The sequence below is a fragment of the Pogona vitticeps genome, chromosome 1 (genome assembly GCF_051106095.1).
Source record: "Pogona vitticeps strain Pit_001003342236 chromosome 1, PviZW2.1, whole genome shotgun sequence".
NCBI lineage: Eukaryota > Metazoa > Chordata > Lepidosauria > Squamata > Agamidae > Pogona > Pogona vitticeps.
The window spans coordinates 270,438,047-270,451,945 of record NC_135783.1 but is presented as its reverse complement, the minus strand read 5'-3'; the positions used below and the strand labels follow the sequence as shown (position 1 = coordinate 270,451,945).

The 13,899-nt window shown below is 43.1% G+C and overlaps 1 protein-coding gene and 1 pseudogene across 2 annotated transcripts in view; both read left to right on the top strand.

Annotated features, from left to right (window-relative positions):
* The window catches only part of QSER1 (glutamine and serine rich 1), a 53,867-nt gene continuing 39,968 nt past the window's right edge, over window positions 1-13,899 (top strand). For both annotated transcript variants that reach the window (XM_020795611.3, XM_020795610.3), the window contains exon 1: window positions 1-458. In XM_020795611.3, the coding sequence (XP_020651270.3) occupies window positions 328-458 (131 nt within the window). In that variant the 5' untranslated portion in view covers window positions 1-327. The remainder of the gene's footprint in view (window positions 459-13,899) is intronic.
* LOC140703422 (U1 spliceosomal RNA) lies at window positions 8,643-8,797 on the top strand (annotated as a pseudogene).

Sequence of the window (13,899 nt, the reverse complement as noted above, 5' to 3'; positions counted from 1 at the left end):
AGCAGCCCGACATGGATCCCCGGCGAGGCTTCTACTTGCAGCCCCTGCGGCCAACTCGGCCGCTGTGCGCGGGAGCGCCCCTGAGTCCCAGCTTCCCGCCCGCCCCTCGCAGCGGAAATTGAAGGGAGGACTAGCTTGGGGGGGGGGGGGACGGGACGCCGCCGCCGCCGCCCTCCTTCTGTGAGCGGGAAGGGGGAGCCGCTCCCACCCTGCTCGGTCCCTGCAGCCGCTGCCTGCTTCCCCCCCTCCCCGCTGCCCCGGCTCCCTTTCTCCTGGCGCTCCCAGGCCCCGAGCGGAGCCGCGGCGTCCCCTCCTTGCCCCTCTCCGATGATGGACAGGAACTATCCTCCAGCCCCCAGCTACCCGGATCCGCTAGCTTCGGTGGCCGCCGCCGCCGCGTCCTCCCAACCCACCACCGCCTGGGCCTACGAACGGGGCGCCAGCAGCCTCAAGCCCAGGTAAGGAGGGTCCGTCTGGCCCCCTGGCCCGCTTCGTCCGGGGAGGGGGGGCTGCTGCTCCAGGAAAGGCCGGGGATTGAGGCGAGGCCTTCTTTCTTGCTGGCACTCGCCGGGCGTGTTGGGGGGCGCCTTCGCCTTCCTCGGTCGTTAGAGAGGCTTGGCTCCTCTCGGGTGCCGTGCGAGGCGAAGAGAGTCTCCTGAGGGGGTGGAGAGGAGGGCAGAGACGCGTCCCCGGCCTCTGGGCCCGGCCAGGAGGGAAGCACTGAGGGCCCCGGGGAGCCCCGCCGCTGGGAAGGAAGCGGGTGGTTGGGACTGCAGGGTGGGCGTAGCGAGGTAAATAATAGCGTCTGAAGTGGAGCAGTAATAACAGTAATCCCGGTTGGAGCCCTTGGGGTTGGGTGGGGGAAGGTCTGGTGTAAAAAGGGGGACAAGAGAGAGCTGGATTTAAGGCTGCCGTGCAATTCCAAGTTCCACTTTTTCTTTCTTTCACCCACATGCCTGTTTTCCACGTACTGTACCTTTCTTTTCTTCCGCCACGAGCTAAGGGTTCAGCACGGCAGGAGCAGCCTGTCTGTGTCCGGACCCTGTTAAACTTACACAGTATTTCTTTCCTGCTCTCCCCCCCCCCCCCCGCTCCTGAGGTGCGTATTATTGGCAAGGCATTTTGGGTTCAAGAGTTCATGTTTACATCTTGCGTTGCCTGGGGGAAAGCCAGCAAACTATTCGATTTTTTGAGATCTTTGGAGGAAAGAAATTAAGCTTCCTTCCATTCCTAGCAATCGCAGCAAGTAGAAAATGAGCCTTTGTAGAAGGTGCAGACGACATGTTTTGAAGTGTGAAGAACAATGTTATGTGCTTTGGAGGCTGCAAACATAGAATTAACAAGGTTATGAATGCTGGCAAGCGGGAAAGCATACTGCCAACTCTTGGTGATCTCATTTTAAACCGCCAGAGACCTTTTGAAGCTCCTCACATCGCTTCCCAGCATCCTTACATCATTTTATGTCATCAGTTTTATGGAAAATAGGAATTCAATAGCTTTTTAAGGATAAACGTTTATGTACTGTAGCTCAAAAGCTCAAATTTTGCCAAGATATTTTTCTTCAAGGATTTGAAAGATCAAATATTATCTCTATTTCTAGAACCTTAGAACTTAGGAGCTGAGAGGGAGTGCAGGGTTTATCCAGGCCATTCCCTACCACAGAAGGAAGTCAAATTCTTAGATTTGATGGAAAGACGATATTCTGCTATCCTGCAAATGTTAAAATGCATAACCTGCCCTATTACATGTGTTCTTAATAGAGATGTTGTAATATGCTTAAAGAAGAGTTAGCTACATTTCTTAAGACTATTAATGATTTTGCAAGTTGTTACTGATACTTTACAATTAATCTGAAATGGCAAAATACTGCATCTAATCTATGAGTGTGGGTGCCAACATAGGTTATAGTTGTTTCGATTGTTTGACTTTTTGCTGATATACAAAGGTAGTAAGTTTGGGGGGCGGGGTCTTCCAAGGGTTTGCACCTTCTCTCCAGAAAGGTGACACTTATGATGATCTAAAAAGTTAGCAAAATGCAGACAAGTTAGCAAACCAATTATGCTTTGAATGTTAGCAAAATGCAAGCAGCCACCAAGACAGGAAGCAGACTTCATTGGACAAGGGCATGATAGAAAATAGGGGCAGGGGAACACAAAGGAAATGAGAGACAAACACCTGCAGGGTTGTATAATGGCATTCAGATTGCTTGAAGCAATGTGGAAAAACAGTGTGAAGCAGAACAGGAAACATGGAGAGAAACCACAAATGATTGGCTTCTTATTTTGCTACTAAGAGTTTTTTGTGCTGATAAAAGTGATGGTTGAGTCTGAGCTTGTACTTACCCTGAAATTTATCCACTGAAAGACAGCCGGAAATATTTCCTGGTCCATTCCCTGAGCCACAAGAAGAATAAAGGTAATTGATCCCCTCACCACCTAATTCTTCCTAATCCCAAACAATATACCTTGTGTGTAACTGTACAACATTGCTAGGATCTTTTTTTATCTCTGTTTTACCAGCATTGCATCTCCAGTAGCCTGATGAAAGCAATGGGTATTAACTTAAAAAATAAAGGTTTTAGAAAGCGCTGTAGTTAAAGGTTACAGGATACAGGAATGTAATGTGGATACAGGAAAATTCTAAACAGATGCTGGCCACAGAGACTGGCGAAACGTCAGGAAGAACAACCTTCAGAACATGGCCAAAGAGCCCGAAAAACCCAGAACAACCAGTTGCACACTTCTTTAGGCCAGAATGAGGGGAGGGGAGCACCTCTCTCTGATGGCCAGATTTATAAAGTCTTGCATAGTAAGCAGCTAATCCCATTGTTTGCATATCTGCTCCCCACTAAGGGCGATTTTCCTGCTCTTGCCTCATTTATAAGAGGGATGAGAGAACCTTCCTCACTGGTGGTCAAGCTCAAAAGGCCATCCACAGAGTGAGGGTCATGTAATAACCCCATCCATTCATTTGGGAACTTGGCGACAGAACAGAGGGCACCAGGTACATAGATCTTTTGCCTCAAGGAACCTAGAGCATAGCAAATGCCTTAAGGAACGCAGAGTGGAGCAAATGCAGATGGTAGCTGAGCAAATGGAGGACTCACATCTGTGCACTGCAGTTACATAGACAGAATTCTGTAGTATCAGGGAGGCACACTTTTGAAGTAGATTTTTCTTTGGGAAGTCTATAGCGAGGGTATTTAAATCTACATAACATGGAAGGTCTCCTATGTATAGAGAAACCTTGTCTTTTTATTTGTGATTTTTTGTTTTCAAACTAGTTGGTACAGTGCCGCTTACATTACAGTTACATTTACCAAAAAGGCCTCAGAATTTTCTCAGTAATATACTCTTGATGTTCTGTGGTTCACATGGCTAGAGTTTCCCCCCAATTTTTAAAAATAGGCTTGATTTACAAACTTCTGTATGTCACCTGGCTATGTAGAAGCTCTTATACTATCGGAGGGAAGGGAAACTTGCAAAAAAGATCCATAACTCCTAGTCCTCTTTAGAGTTATTGCTAGCTCCAGAATGCTATTCTGTTCATCTCAATACCAGGGCTGTTTTCTTTTTCTTTTTAAACTTGCACTCAGTACTAGAGATGGGGGAGATCCTATACGAATATCCCCCACAGGTGGAGATAATGATTCACAATTCTTCTGCTGATGCGAGCTCGATGGAGCCTCCCTATCACTCCGTTGTCCACAATGGATTAGCCAGTCCTGAGCCTCTCTGCCAGGTCACTGAGTGGCTAATCCATTACGGACAACAGGGCAATAGGAAGGCTCCGTCGAGCTCACATTAGCGGTGGAATTGTGAGTGGACTACAGTTTATCTCCACCTGGACTACTCAGTGCTACTCGGCTACTGATCATGTTTTAGTAAGCAGTGTGGGTTTCTTGCTAAGATTTTGTGTGTAGTTTTTTGTTTTTGTTTTATTTGTTTTCAGACTTTGGCAAATATTGGAGTTCTCTTGAGCATACTGATACTTTCTCCTTATTTATTGATATCTCCATTTGTTACTGCACTCACCACTTGAGTTTATTACAAAGAATGATGAGGACGATGTAATATGGCAGTTTGGACTGCCTATTACAGAGGTCCCTAACCGCTGGTCCGTGGCCCGGTGCCAGTACGTGACCTGAGCTGGACCGGGCCACAGAGAAAGAATTCCCCCCAACGCTGCACACACTCCTCCCACAGCCCATTTGCGCCTGCGTGCCTGTGCCCATGTGTCTACTCCCCCACCCCTTTGTGCCTACGCACAAGTGCCCCCCCGACCGCCATGCTGCCCTTCGTGCATGCGCATGAGCACCCTCTCACATGAGTGCCGCCCTATGCGCTTGAGTGCCCTCCTGCTCCTTTGTGCATGAGAGCGGGGGGTGGGGGCACCTTCCCCAACCAGTCTGCGGGGTTAAAAAGGTTGGGGACTACTGGCCTAGTAGACTGACTGAAATCCAGTAATAAATCTCTACTAAGGTGGGCCCGTTAAACAATGGGGGTTTAGTGAGTTAAATCCTCTGTAAGTTCTACTGATTCAGTGGGCCTACTTTAGTTGCAGTTTAATACTGGATTTCAACCAATGAGTTATGAATTAGTTTTTCTATTTTATTTTTCTAAAATTAACTGTCAACAAGACTATATCAGGTTTTAGAATAATTTTCTATAATCTGACCAATGGAAATGTTGAGATTCTAGTCAATACAAAAAAAGAAATTGTTTTTACAACAGAAGCTATCTGCTGTCTCTTCACCCAAGATATAGCACATGTCTGAATAGTATTGGTTGCAGTGCCTGGAGATAACAGAACATTTTATTAACCACCTATTATAATTTGCACTGCCCTAGTCATGTGCATATGAATAGGTTTATGGGTCTTGTCAAAACCACCAGATGTGGTTGCAAGGTCCTTACACTGATAATAGAATCAACTCCCAGAATGCATAGAACACTCATAAGTATATCTCTTCTATCCTTAGTGTGCCACATTGGGTTTACTTGTATGTTGGAATAGTCAGGAAATGCTGGCATCTATTGTTAAAGATGAAGACTTTCTAAAGGCCATTTAGCATCCCATTCTGGAGGATGGAACAGTGGACTTTTTACTGGTGTGTGTATTTAGCCTCAGAGTTCTGCTTGACTTGTCAAATCTTTGCCTAACTACTACAGTGCAAATCTCCACTCAGGCTTTATGTTTGGGGCCGTAAGATAAATATGTGTTTTGTTTTGTTTTGTTTGTTTGTTTGTTTATGATCATTCCAGTTTCTGATGCTTTTCAGATAGTGACTTACATAAAAAAATTAATCATTCATGGCTTTCTGCAGAAGTTTTGAAATCTGGTGTCTGAAAACAGGTTCCCTTATTTACTTTGTAGTAATTCAGAGCATCGTTGAAGTGCAATGAGTGCCTTTTTGTGTTGTGCATTTAATAGCACTTAGTCAGTTAGGTGGCTTTATCAAGGCGGGTTCATTGAATTTTTTCTGTGGTCTCAGGATCAGACGTTCTCAGTATTCAATTCAGAATGTAAATGTTAGCCAATTCATATGATAATAGATTGTTATAGTCTATCAAATGTTCAGGCAAGTAAGTTTAATGGCCAAGTAGATACTGTATTCAAACGGAGGCCTAACTAGCTTTGACACTCCATTTACTATAGAACACTGACTCTTTACTTTTTAAATACATAGTTTTCATATTTTACTTATATCCTATCATCTAAAGTAAAAAACAAGAACCAGTGTGGTGTAGTGCAGTGGTTCCCAACGTTGCATAACCTAGGTGTTCTTATACTGTAATTCCCAGAAGCCTTTACCGCCAGCTGTAGTATCTGTGGTTTCTGGGAGTTGTAGTCAAAGAACACCTGGGTCACCCAAGGTTGGGAACCACTGATATAGTGGGTACAGTGGTGGATTAGGACTCAAGAGACCTTGGCTGAAATCTCCATTTTGCCATGGAAACTCACCACCCCTACATATCCCACATACAGTATCTTTAAAGCTGTTCACATCTTAAAAGTAATCACAGGGTTTTTGCTGTCTGATGGTACTAAAAGATAACTCTACCTTACAAATGAGTCAGGTTTGGTAAATTCTTACAGCTAGATTTGTTATTCTAATTTATAGTGTTTCTTTCATTCTTGATCATTCTTTTCAGTTGGGATAGCCAATCAGGGGTTTCTGCTGTTAAACAGAATAAGAAACTCTCCAATTCAGATAGCAACTAGTTCCTTCAGTCTGGGGTTTCTATTTTGAGATTAGTTCTGAAATGCAAACCTGATGGTAACAATATCTGGCTTAACTACTGGACTGGTCTTACTTCTTCCCCATCCCATGCTTTTTCTTCTATCTAGTCTGATACGAGTTGTGAGAAACTCAGAGGTTTGCATAATCTTTTGAGATATTTTGGTTAAGGTATTACCAAATTGTCACTTTGGGATTTTCTTCCTATAAACCAGTGATGGAGAACCTTTTTGAGCCCGAGTGCCTAAACTACATAGATCATCGAGTCCAGCTTCTGTCCACGCCTTAACCCCCGAGCTACCTAATCAGCACACATCCTCCAAGCCAGTGTGTCCACGGAGCGTGGCCAGGGGGCACCTTTTTCCCCCTCCCCAAATATAGACAGGGACCTCACCTGGGCTTCCTGCTCTGCACTGCACTGCACTCTGCTCGCTCACTCTCCTGCAGCACCGGAGCCATAGTCAATGGGCAGCCACGATGTGTGCCGAGGAGCAACCAGCTGTGGCATGCATACCACAGGTTTGCCATCGCTGCTATAGACCAACACAGCTGGCTTTAGCCCATCAATAATTTTGTTGCTGTAGGGTTTGAAGGTGCTTCTGACTTACAGAGATCCTGTGGCCAGAATCTTGTTGAAGGAATTATCTGTGTGTAAGGCTGATTATGCCATCAGCCTTAGGCATGTGTAGCTGCGCTAACAAGATTATGTCCTATGAGATACCGTATTTTTTGCTCCATAATACGCACCTGACCTTAAGACGCACCTAATTTTTAGAGAAGGAAAACAGGGAAAATATATTCTGAACCAAATAGTGTAGTAAAATATTTAATAAACTATAACAGAAAAACATTTGAACCATGTAAAGTGACCAGCAGTCAACAGTGGCATTAAGAACCATCACCACTGTCATTAACAAATGGAGAGACGTAAAGCTTTGTGTACTCTAGTTTATGTACCATAAGTTTGTGTATCATAAATTTAATTGAAGTACATATAGACCATTATCAGCCAGTGATAAGACCTATACCATGCTACCTATATTTTACATTTCCTTTCATCCTCCCCATGGTTATAGAAATGTCTCAATGACAGATGAGATTGTTGTGCAACTCTGCCCAGCTACAGCTCAAGCCTATATTAAGTTAGAAATGGTTTGTCTGATTGGGCACTGCATTGAGAGGTCCCTTTTAATTGTGTGGAGGATAAATAGTGGAATTAAACTATTTAACAACGGGTTTTCCTTATTTATTTTAGGTTATGCAAAAGAACAGCAACACAAAGCTTAACCTGATCCCATTCACCAGCAGTAGCACATGCTCAGCATAAAACCAAATCTACATTTTCTGACATGCAAGGCACAACAGGTTAGGCCACACAAAGCCATGAACAATGTTCTTGACGAGCCAAAAAAACTGAATACAAACTATAGTAGCTGAAATCAGGAAGCAGGTACTGTAATCCAGTTAGAAGTCAGGAGGCACAGTTAGTTTCCTTGCTGCAACACCCTTTGGAAATACATTCTCTATTAGACGCACAGAACTAGTTGAAAAGTTTGCAGGTTGAATCCAAATTTCCCATAGAAATGCATTGAAAATTAATTAATGCATTTTTATGGGGGGGGAGGTCAGAAACTTTTAAAAACTTAAAAGAAAGTCACTTACCAGGTACTGTAGACTGAGCCTGGCTCTTTACAGTGCCTTGGTAGACCCCAGAACAGCCAAAAAAGAGCCCCAAACAGCTAAAAGCCAGCAGGCAACCGACAGATGGCAGCCATTTTGTGCTCTTTTCGCTCCTGCGCCTTCCCCCTCCCCTCTCCCCACCTAACAGCTGATCGGCGCTGGTCTGAAAGGCTTTGCAGGCAGCTTTTAAAGCACCTTTTCACCCAAGCACAGTTTAACCCAAAACAAGCAGCTTTTAAAGCAAAACAAACAGATTTTTAAGGCAAGCATGCACGTTTCTACACAAGCAGGTTTCAACTCAAACAGAGCACCTTTTCACCCAAGCACTAACCCCAAACAAACAGCTTTTAAAATAAATTTTACATTTTAAAATGACAATACCAGGCAGTCCCAGGTCTTTCCCCCAGCTCTCTAACTGCTTGGACTAGCAAGGAAGCAGACAGGCAGCCTCTTCACTAACTGAAAGTTTGAATTTCCCCACTTTCCCTGCCTTCCCCGCATATTAGGTATGCTAATATCTGTGCACTGGTGGATTGTGGGAGGCACATCCAGCACCTGATGGGGGTCCTGTGGGGCACCCCAAAACACTGAAGAGCTCTCTTGGCCTCTTTCGGGACTGGGACTGTGCAGCCCTGTTCTGATCAGGAGGTGCAGCCGGGAGGTCACCATGCCTTTGGGGGACAGGGCACAGAAACGGGCAGGAGGTTCAGGGGCCATTCCAACTCATACCTGACAGGGGAAATACCATTATTGTAAAAGTGGTTTTCCCAGGGTAAGGCTCATCTATTGCACTCTGGATGTACTGACCCCTGTGATTTCCCCAAATGTGGGAAAATCAACTGCCTAAGTGGGGGACTGTGTTTGTGGTTTCTCCTGGCTTTTGTAGAATTACTCTTTCCCCTTTGGTCCTTGGCTGTTTTCACTGCCTGCTGCCATAGGCCTGTTAGCCTTCCTGGTTTTCCAGGTGGGCTGCAGGAAGCAGATCCTGGAAAGCCAGCAGTGCAGCATGGTGAGGTCCACATAGCAAGCAGTCTCTGGTGCCAGTTCAGAGGCCTCCCAGCATGGCAGTGGGAGGCTTCTGGGTGGTGGTGGCTGAACCCTTTTTTACTGTATTCGCTCCATAAGACGCACATACTTTCCCCCCCACTTTTTGGGGGGAAAGTGTGTCTTATAGAGCGAAAAATATGGTACCAGCCTCCAAAAAAGTTCCTGTCATTCATAACCTTTCTCAAGTTTTGCAGTTGAAGGCTATGGCTTCTTTTACTGAGTCAATCCATCTTATACTTGGTCTTCCTCTTTTCCTAATTTTTCTACTAGTATTGTCCTTTCCAGTGAGACTTATCTTCTTATGATGCATCCAAAGTACAATAGCCTCAATTTATTTCACTTTTTGCTTCTAATGAGACATCAAGTTTGATTTGATCTAGAATGCATTTATTTTCTACTGGTCTACAATGTTTGCAAAATTCTCCTCAACACTCTATTTCAAACAAGATGATTTTTTTTCCTGTCAGCTTTTTTCATTCTCTCGCTTTCACAGCTACACATAGTTGTGAGAAATACTGTAGTATGAATGGCCTTGGTCTCCAGTAGCGTATAATTTCATTTGAGGATCTTTTGTAATTCCTTTGGAGCTGCTTTTTTTAATTGCAGTTTCTGTTTGGGTTGATGATTGACTCAAGATACAGAAAATCTTTGACAATTTCATTTTTTTCACTTTCTTCATTAAAGTTCTTGAATTATTCTATAGGTATGATTTGTTAATTTTCAGCTGTAATCCTGCCCTTTTTCTTCTTAAATCACAATCAACTGTCATTTGGAGTTGTTGCTGTTTTCTGCCAGTAATATGGTGGCTAAGACTCTATGGTGCACATCCATTTGCACAATGCAAATCTGCTGCCGTGTCAGGAAAAAGGGCCACAGGGTAGAAGTGCTATTCACAAAACACTTCCAGATGTCTGCTGCACAACAGGGAGTCTTGTGATCAGTTACGCAGTCTGAACAAAGCTGGTTGATTGGACATAACACCTGGCATGCTTTTGCTTTTATATCTTTATATTATGGCAGAAGTTACAGGATTTCAGCCGGTGTCATCTGGATATCTTAAATTATTGGTATTTCTTCCATCAGGTTTTAATTTTTTCTTCATCTGAATCTAATCTAGGTTTCTGTATGGTCTGTTCTGCATATAAATTGAACAGATAGAGGGATGCAATTCTTACTGTTAACTGAATAGTAAAAGATGATGTGAGTTGTGAACAGAGTGAAGCTGAAAAATATCACTTTTTCCTGATCCAGGACTAATCCCAAATTACTGGACAAATTAGTAGGCTGTTACTTCTATAAAAACCCAGATGGGTGACAGAAGCTCTTTATTTTTCATAGAAATGAATGGCTTTTCCTGATATCACCTGAGAAAGGTTAGCACTAGAAGTTAAAGATGACCTCAGTTTAGGGTGAGCCTGGCAAATGTTGCTTCCCGTGAAGAGCCTTATCAATTACACCTCAAAAGTTTTTTCAGAAAAGACAGTTTCATGCCACAGAACTTTTGTTGTTTTCTTCAGAAGCACTGCAGATTTTTAGTGGGCTTAGGCAAGTTAGTACTTGCTTTCTAGTATTAAAATACTGAACACTGTTATTTACCTTCAGTCAGAACAGAACATTATTCTTTAAAGATCAAGTCAGAGAAATATAATAAAAACCAAAGAAAGTTACAGTAAAGTAGAGACTATAAATTGTCCACTGTGCCGTGCTTTCAAAACACGCTCAATCTGTACTGCTTCTCTTTCTGTTAGCTGGGTTTCTATATCTTGTTTCAAATAAGGAAATATATTTTGCTAACTTTTTTCCTTTGTTTTATGTAGGTATTAGTTACAATACAATAATAACTTTTCCATTGAGCAATGACTTTTACAGCTTGTACCACAAACTGAACAAAAGTAACCAATGATAACAAAACAGTGTTTTCCTTGTCAGTATATTAAAAATGTTTAAAGTTATTGCAATGTATAAGTTAGGAATTAATGGTATAGTTTAGTTTACAAGGTTATTACATGTGTTATAGTATGTAATCGGAGGCCTTATGTTTTCATCATATTTCTGTGTAATAAATGAAAATTTAAAAGCCATGTCATATCAAAATTGCTTTTCTTTTCTTGTTCTCTTGCCTGATAGACTTCTCACAAAACAATATCCTATACCCATCTAAATCAAAGGTTGGTCTTCCCCATTTTCCTTTGTCTGGCTAATATTTGTCTAGCTGCCACCAGCAAAAAGGCTATTAGATCTTTATGTAGCACATTTTTATTACCATTTTTAAATATTTGTGAAGATTCTCAGTCATCCAGTTTTATTGATTGATTGATTGATTGATTTGATTTGATTTGATTTGATTTGTACCCCACCTATCTGGACTACCAGACCACTCTAGTTGTGATTATCTGGACATTGAGTCATGGCAATTAGACTTCTTTCTTGTTAGGTTGAAATGTTTCACTACTCATCCAAGTAGCTTCTTCAGTCTGAGGAGAGTTGGTAGGAGCCGGTGATATATCCTCCAGATTGATTTCGCTTCTCCCTGATCTGAATAGGCTTGTTAGAAGGACAAAGGACTGGGGGTGAGGGATAATCCCACTTCTGCAGTCTTTCTCCACCCATTGTCATGGGTTGTTAACAGTGGTCTTTCTGGTGTGTATGCGCCTAATCTTTCTGGGGACAGATGAAAGGGTAGCATGATAAATAGGAGACAGATTGTATCTAAGACCTCCACTCCTGTTGAGTGAGGGATTTTCGATATGCACATGTATGTCCTCCCCAACCCCTCTCTCAAACCACCTATCTTCTTGGTCCAAAAGGAGTGCATCTTGAACATCAAATGAGTATCTTCTGTCCATCAAATGAAGGCACACTGCTGACTGTGGTCCTGAGCGATTGCCCCTCCTGTTCTGGACCATTCTCCTGTTTAGTGGCTGTTTGGTTTCTTCAGTGTAGAACTCTGAACACTCTTCTTTGCAATGGACCACATATACTATATTGCTCCTGTTGTGTTTGGTATCTGGTCTTTTATGTGGATGAGTTTCTGCCTTCGTATGTGTGATGTTTACCCACGAGGCCCTTGCTTGTTTCTCCAGGTATCTTCACAGGTATTTAAAAATGATAATAAAAATGTGCTACATAAAGATCTAATAGCCTTTTTGCTGGTGGCAGCTAGACAAATGTTAGCCAGACAAAGGAAAATGGGGAAGACCAACCTTTGATTTAGATGGGTATAGGATATTGTTTTGTTAGAAGTCTATCGGGCAAGATAACATGAAAAGTAAAGCAATTTTGATATGACATGGTTTTTAAATTTTCATTTATTACACAGAAATATGATGAAAACATAAGGCCTCCGACTACATACTGGTCTGGAGCTATCAGACTGGGCAGCCATCTTGTTCAGGTGTTGCTCATTTTGATAACTTTTTAAAAACAATCTGCTTTAAAAAGCAGAGGGGTGTGATTGGGTTCATTAAAGATCTGAAGCAGTTCCTCCTTTTTGGCGGGAAATGACAACTGAGTCTCCTTTTGAACACAAACAGATTTATTTAGTTTAACATTAGGTCGGTCTGCAACAACTTCTATCGGTTCAAAACAACTAACTGTCCAAATTGTGAGGATGATAACTCTGTCTGGAAATTGACAAGATTCACTGAGGGGCTGGCCCAAAAGGTTCCCAATTGGTGGGCTTCCTCAGCGGAACACTTCGGACCGCACATATTGTCCCACAACGAGGGTGTCTGGCCCAGTCTCCCTCCAGCGGTGGATGGTTGAACGACGGGTGTCTGGCCGAATCACCTTCCTCAAGTGACCTTGACCCCATGGAAGAACCACGCCCATCTATTCTAGAGCTTCTGCCAATGTCCCCTTTTCTTTTGACTTGTCCAAGTCAGGTAGCAACCCTCCTACCTTCAAATTAGGAAGCCGTCCAACAACCCGCGCATTCTATCAGACTCTCTCCCTCTTTTTCCTTTCCTTCCTTCTTTTTCTCTTCCCTTGGTATACTGAACTGTCTCCTCCCACTTTGTTCCCCTATATCCTTCTCCCACAAGGACAAAATTAATTCCTCTTTCCCTTCTCCCTCTCTCTCTTCCATGACACAGATTTCAGTCTTCTCCTCTTTCCCTTTTGGTTCCCTTCTTCTCCCTTCCTCCACATTCAACTCCTCACTTTCTATTGTCTTCCCTCCTTCTATATCTCTCTCCTGCTCAGACGTCTCTAGCTGAGGGGATGGCTCACTCTGTTCTTTCTTCTTTGCGCCTACTGCTCCTTCACACAAGGTCATTGTATATTTCTTTCTTTCTTTATTCATATCATTGCACAATTTAAAATTGTGGACATATAAGAAGTATAGGTAGAATTAAAAATCTATTTAAACATTAAAAAATAATTAAACTTTTTAATCAGAAGCGGGCTACGTCAACAGTATTATCTCAGTCATTTACTAGACCTTTTGTACACATGGTAGGGCATGCATTGGTTGAATTTCTGCACAGAAAATTTGTCCTGTATTCAGGTAGCCACATTTTATTTGATTATTCTTTAATCTTCCTATTTTTCTTTGAAGTCTATTGCGTGAATGGTCCAGTTAGAGTCTTGTCCTGGTGGGGGAAACTCTCCTGATATCATCAATTTGACATGATGTGTTGTTTTTGTTCTCCAGAGGTTTGAGTTAGCCTCTTCTGGCTTAATATTTAGAGCTTGAGATGTGTGCAGAAAACGTTCCCCAATTTTAGCTGTCATCTAGGGCAGGGGTCCCCAACCTTTTTCACCCCGCAGACCAGCTGGGAAAGGTGGGGCACCCCCTGCGCTTGTGCGCATGCGTGGACAAGAGCTCTCTCTCACACACACACACAAACGACCGTGCACTCGTGCACATGCACAAATGGTGCCATGGTGCTTGTGTGGGCGCTTGTGCGCATGTGCAAATGGCAGCACTC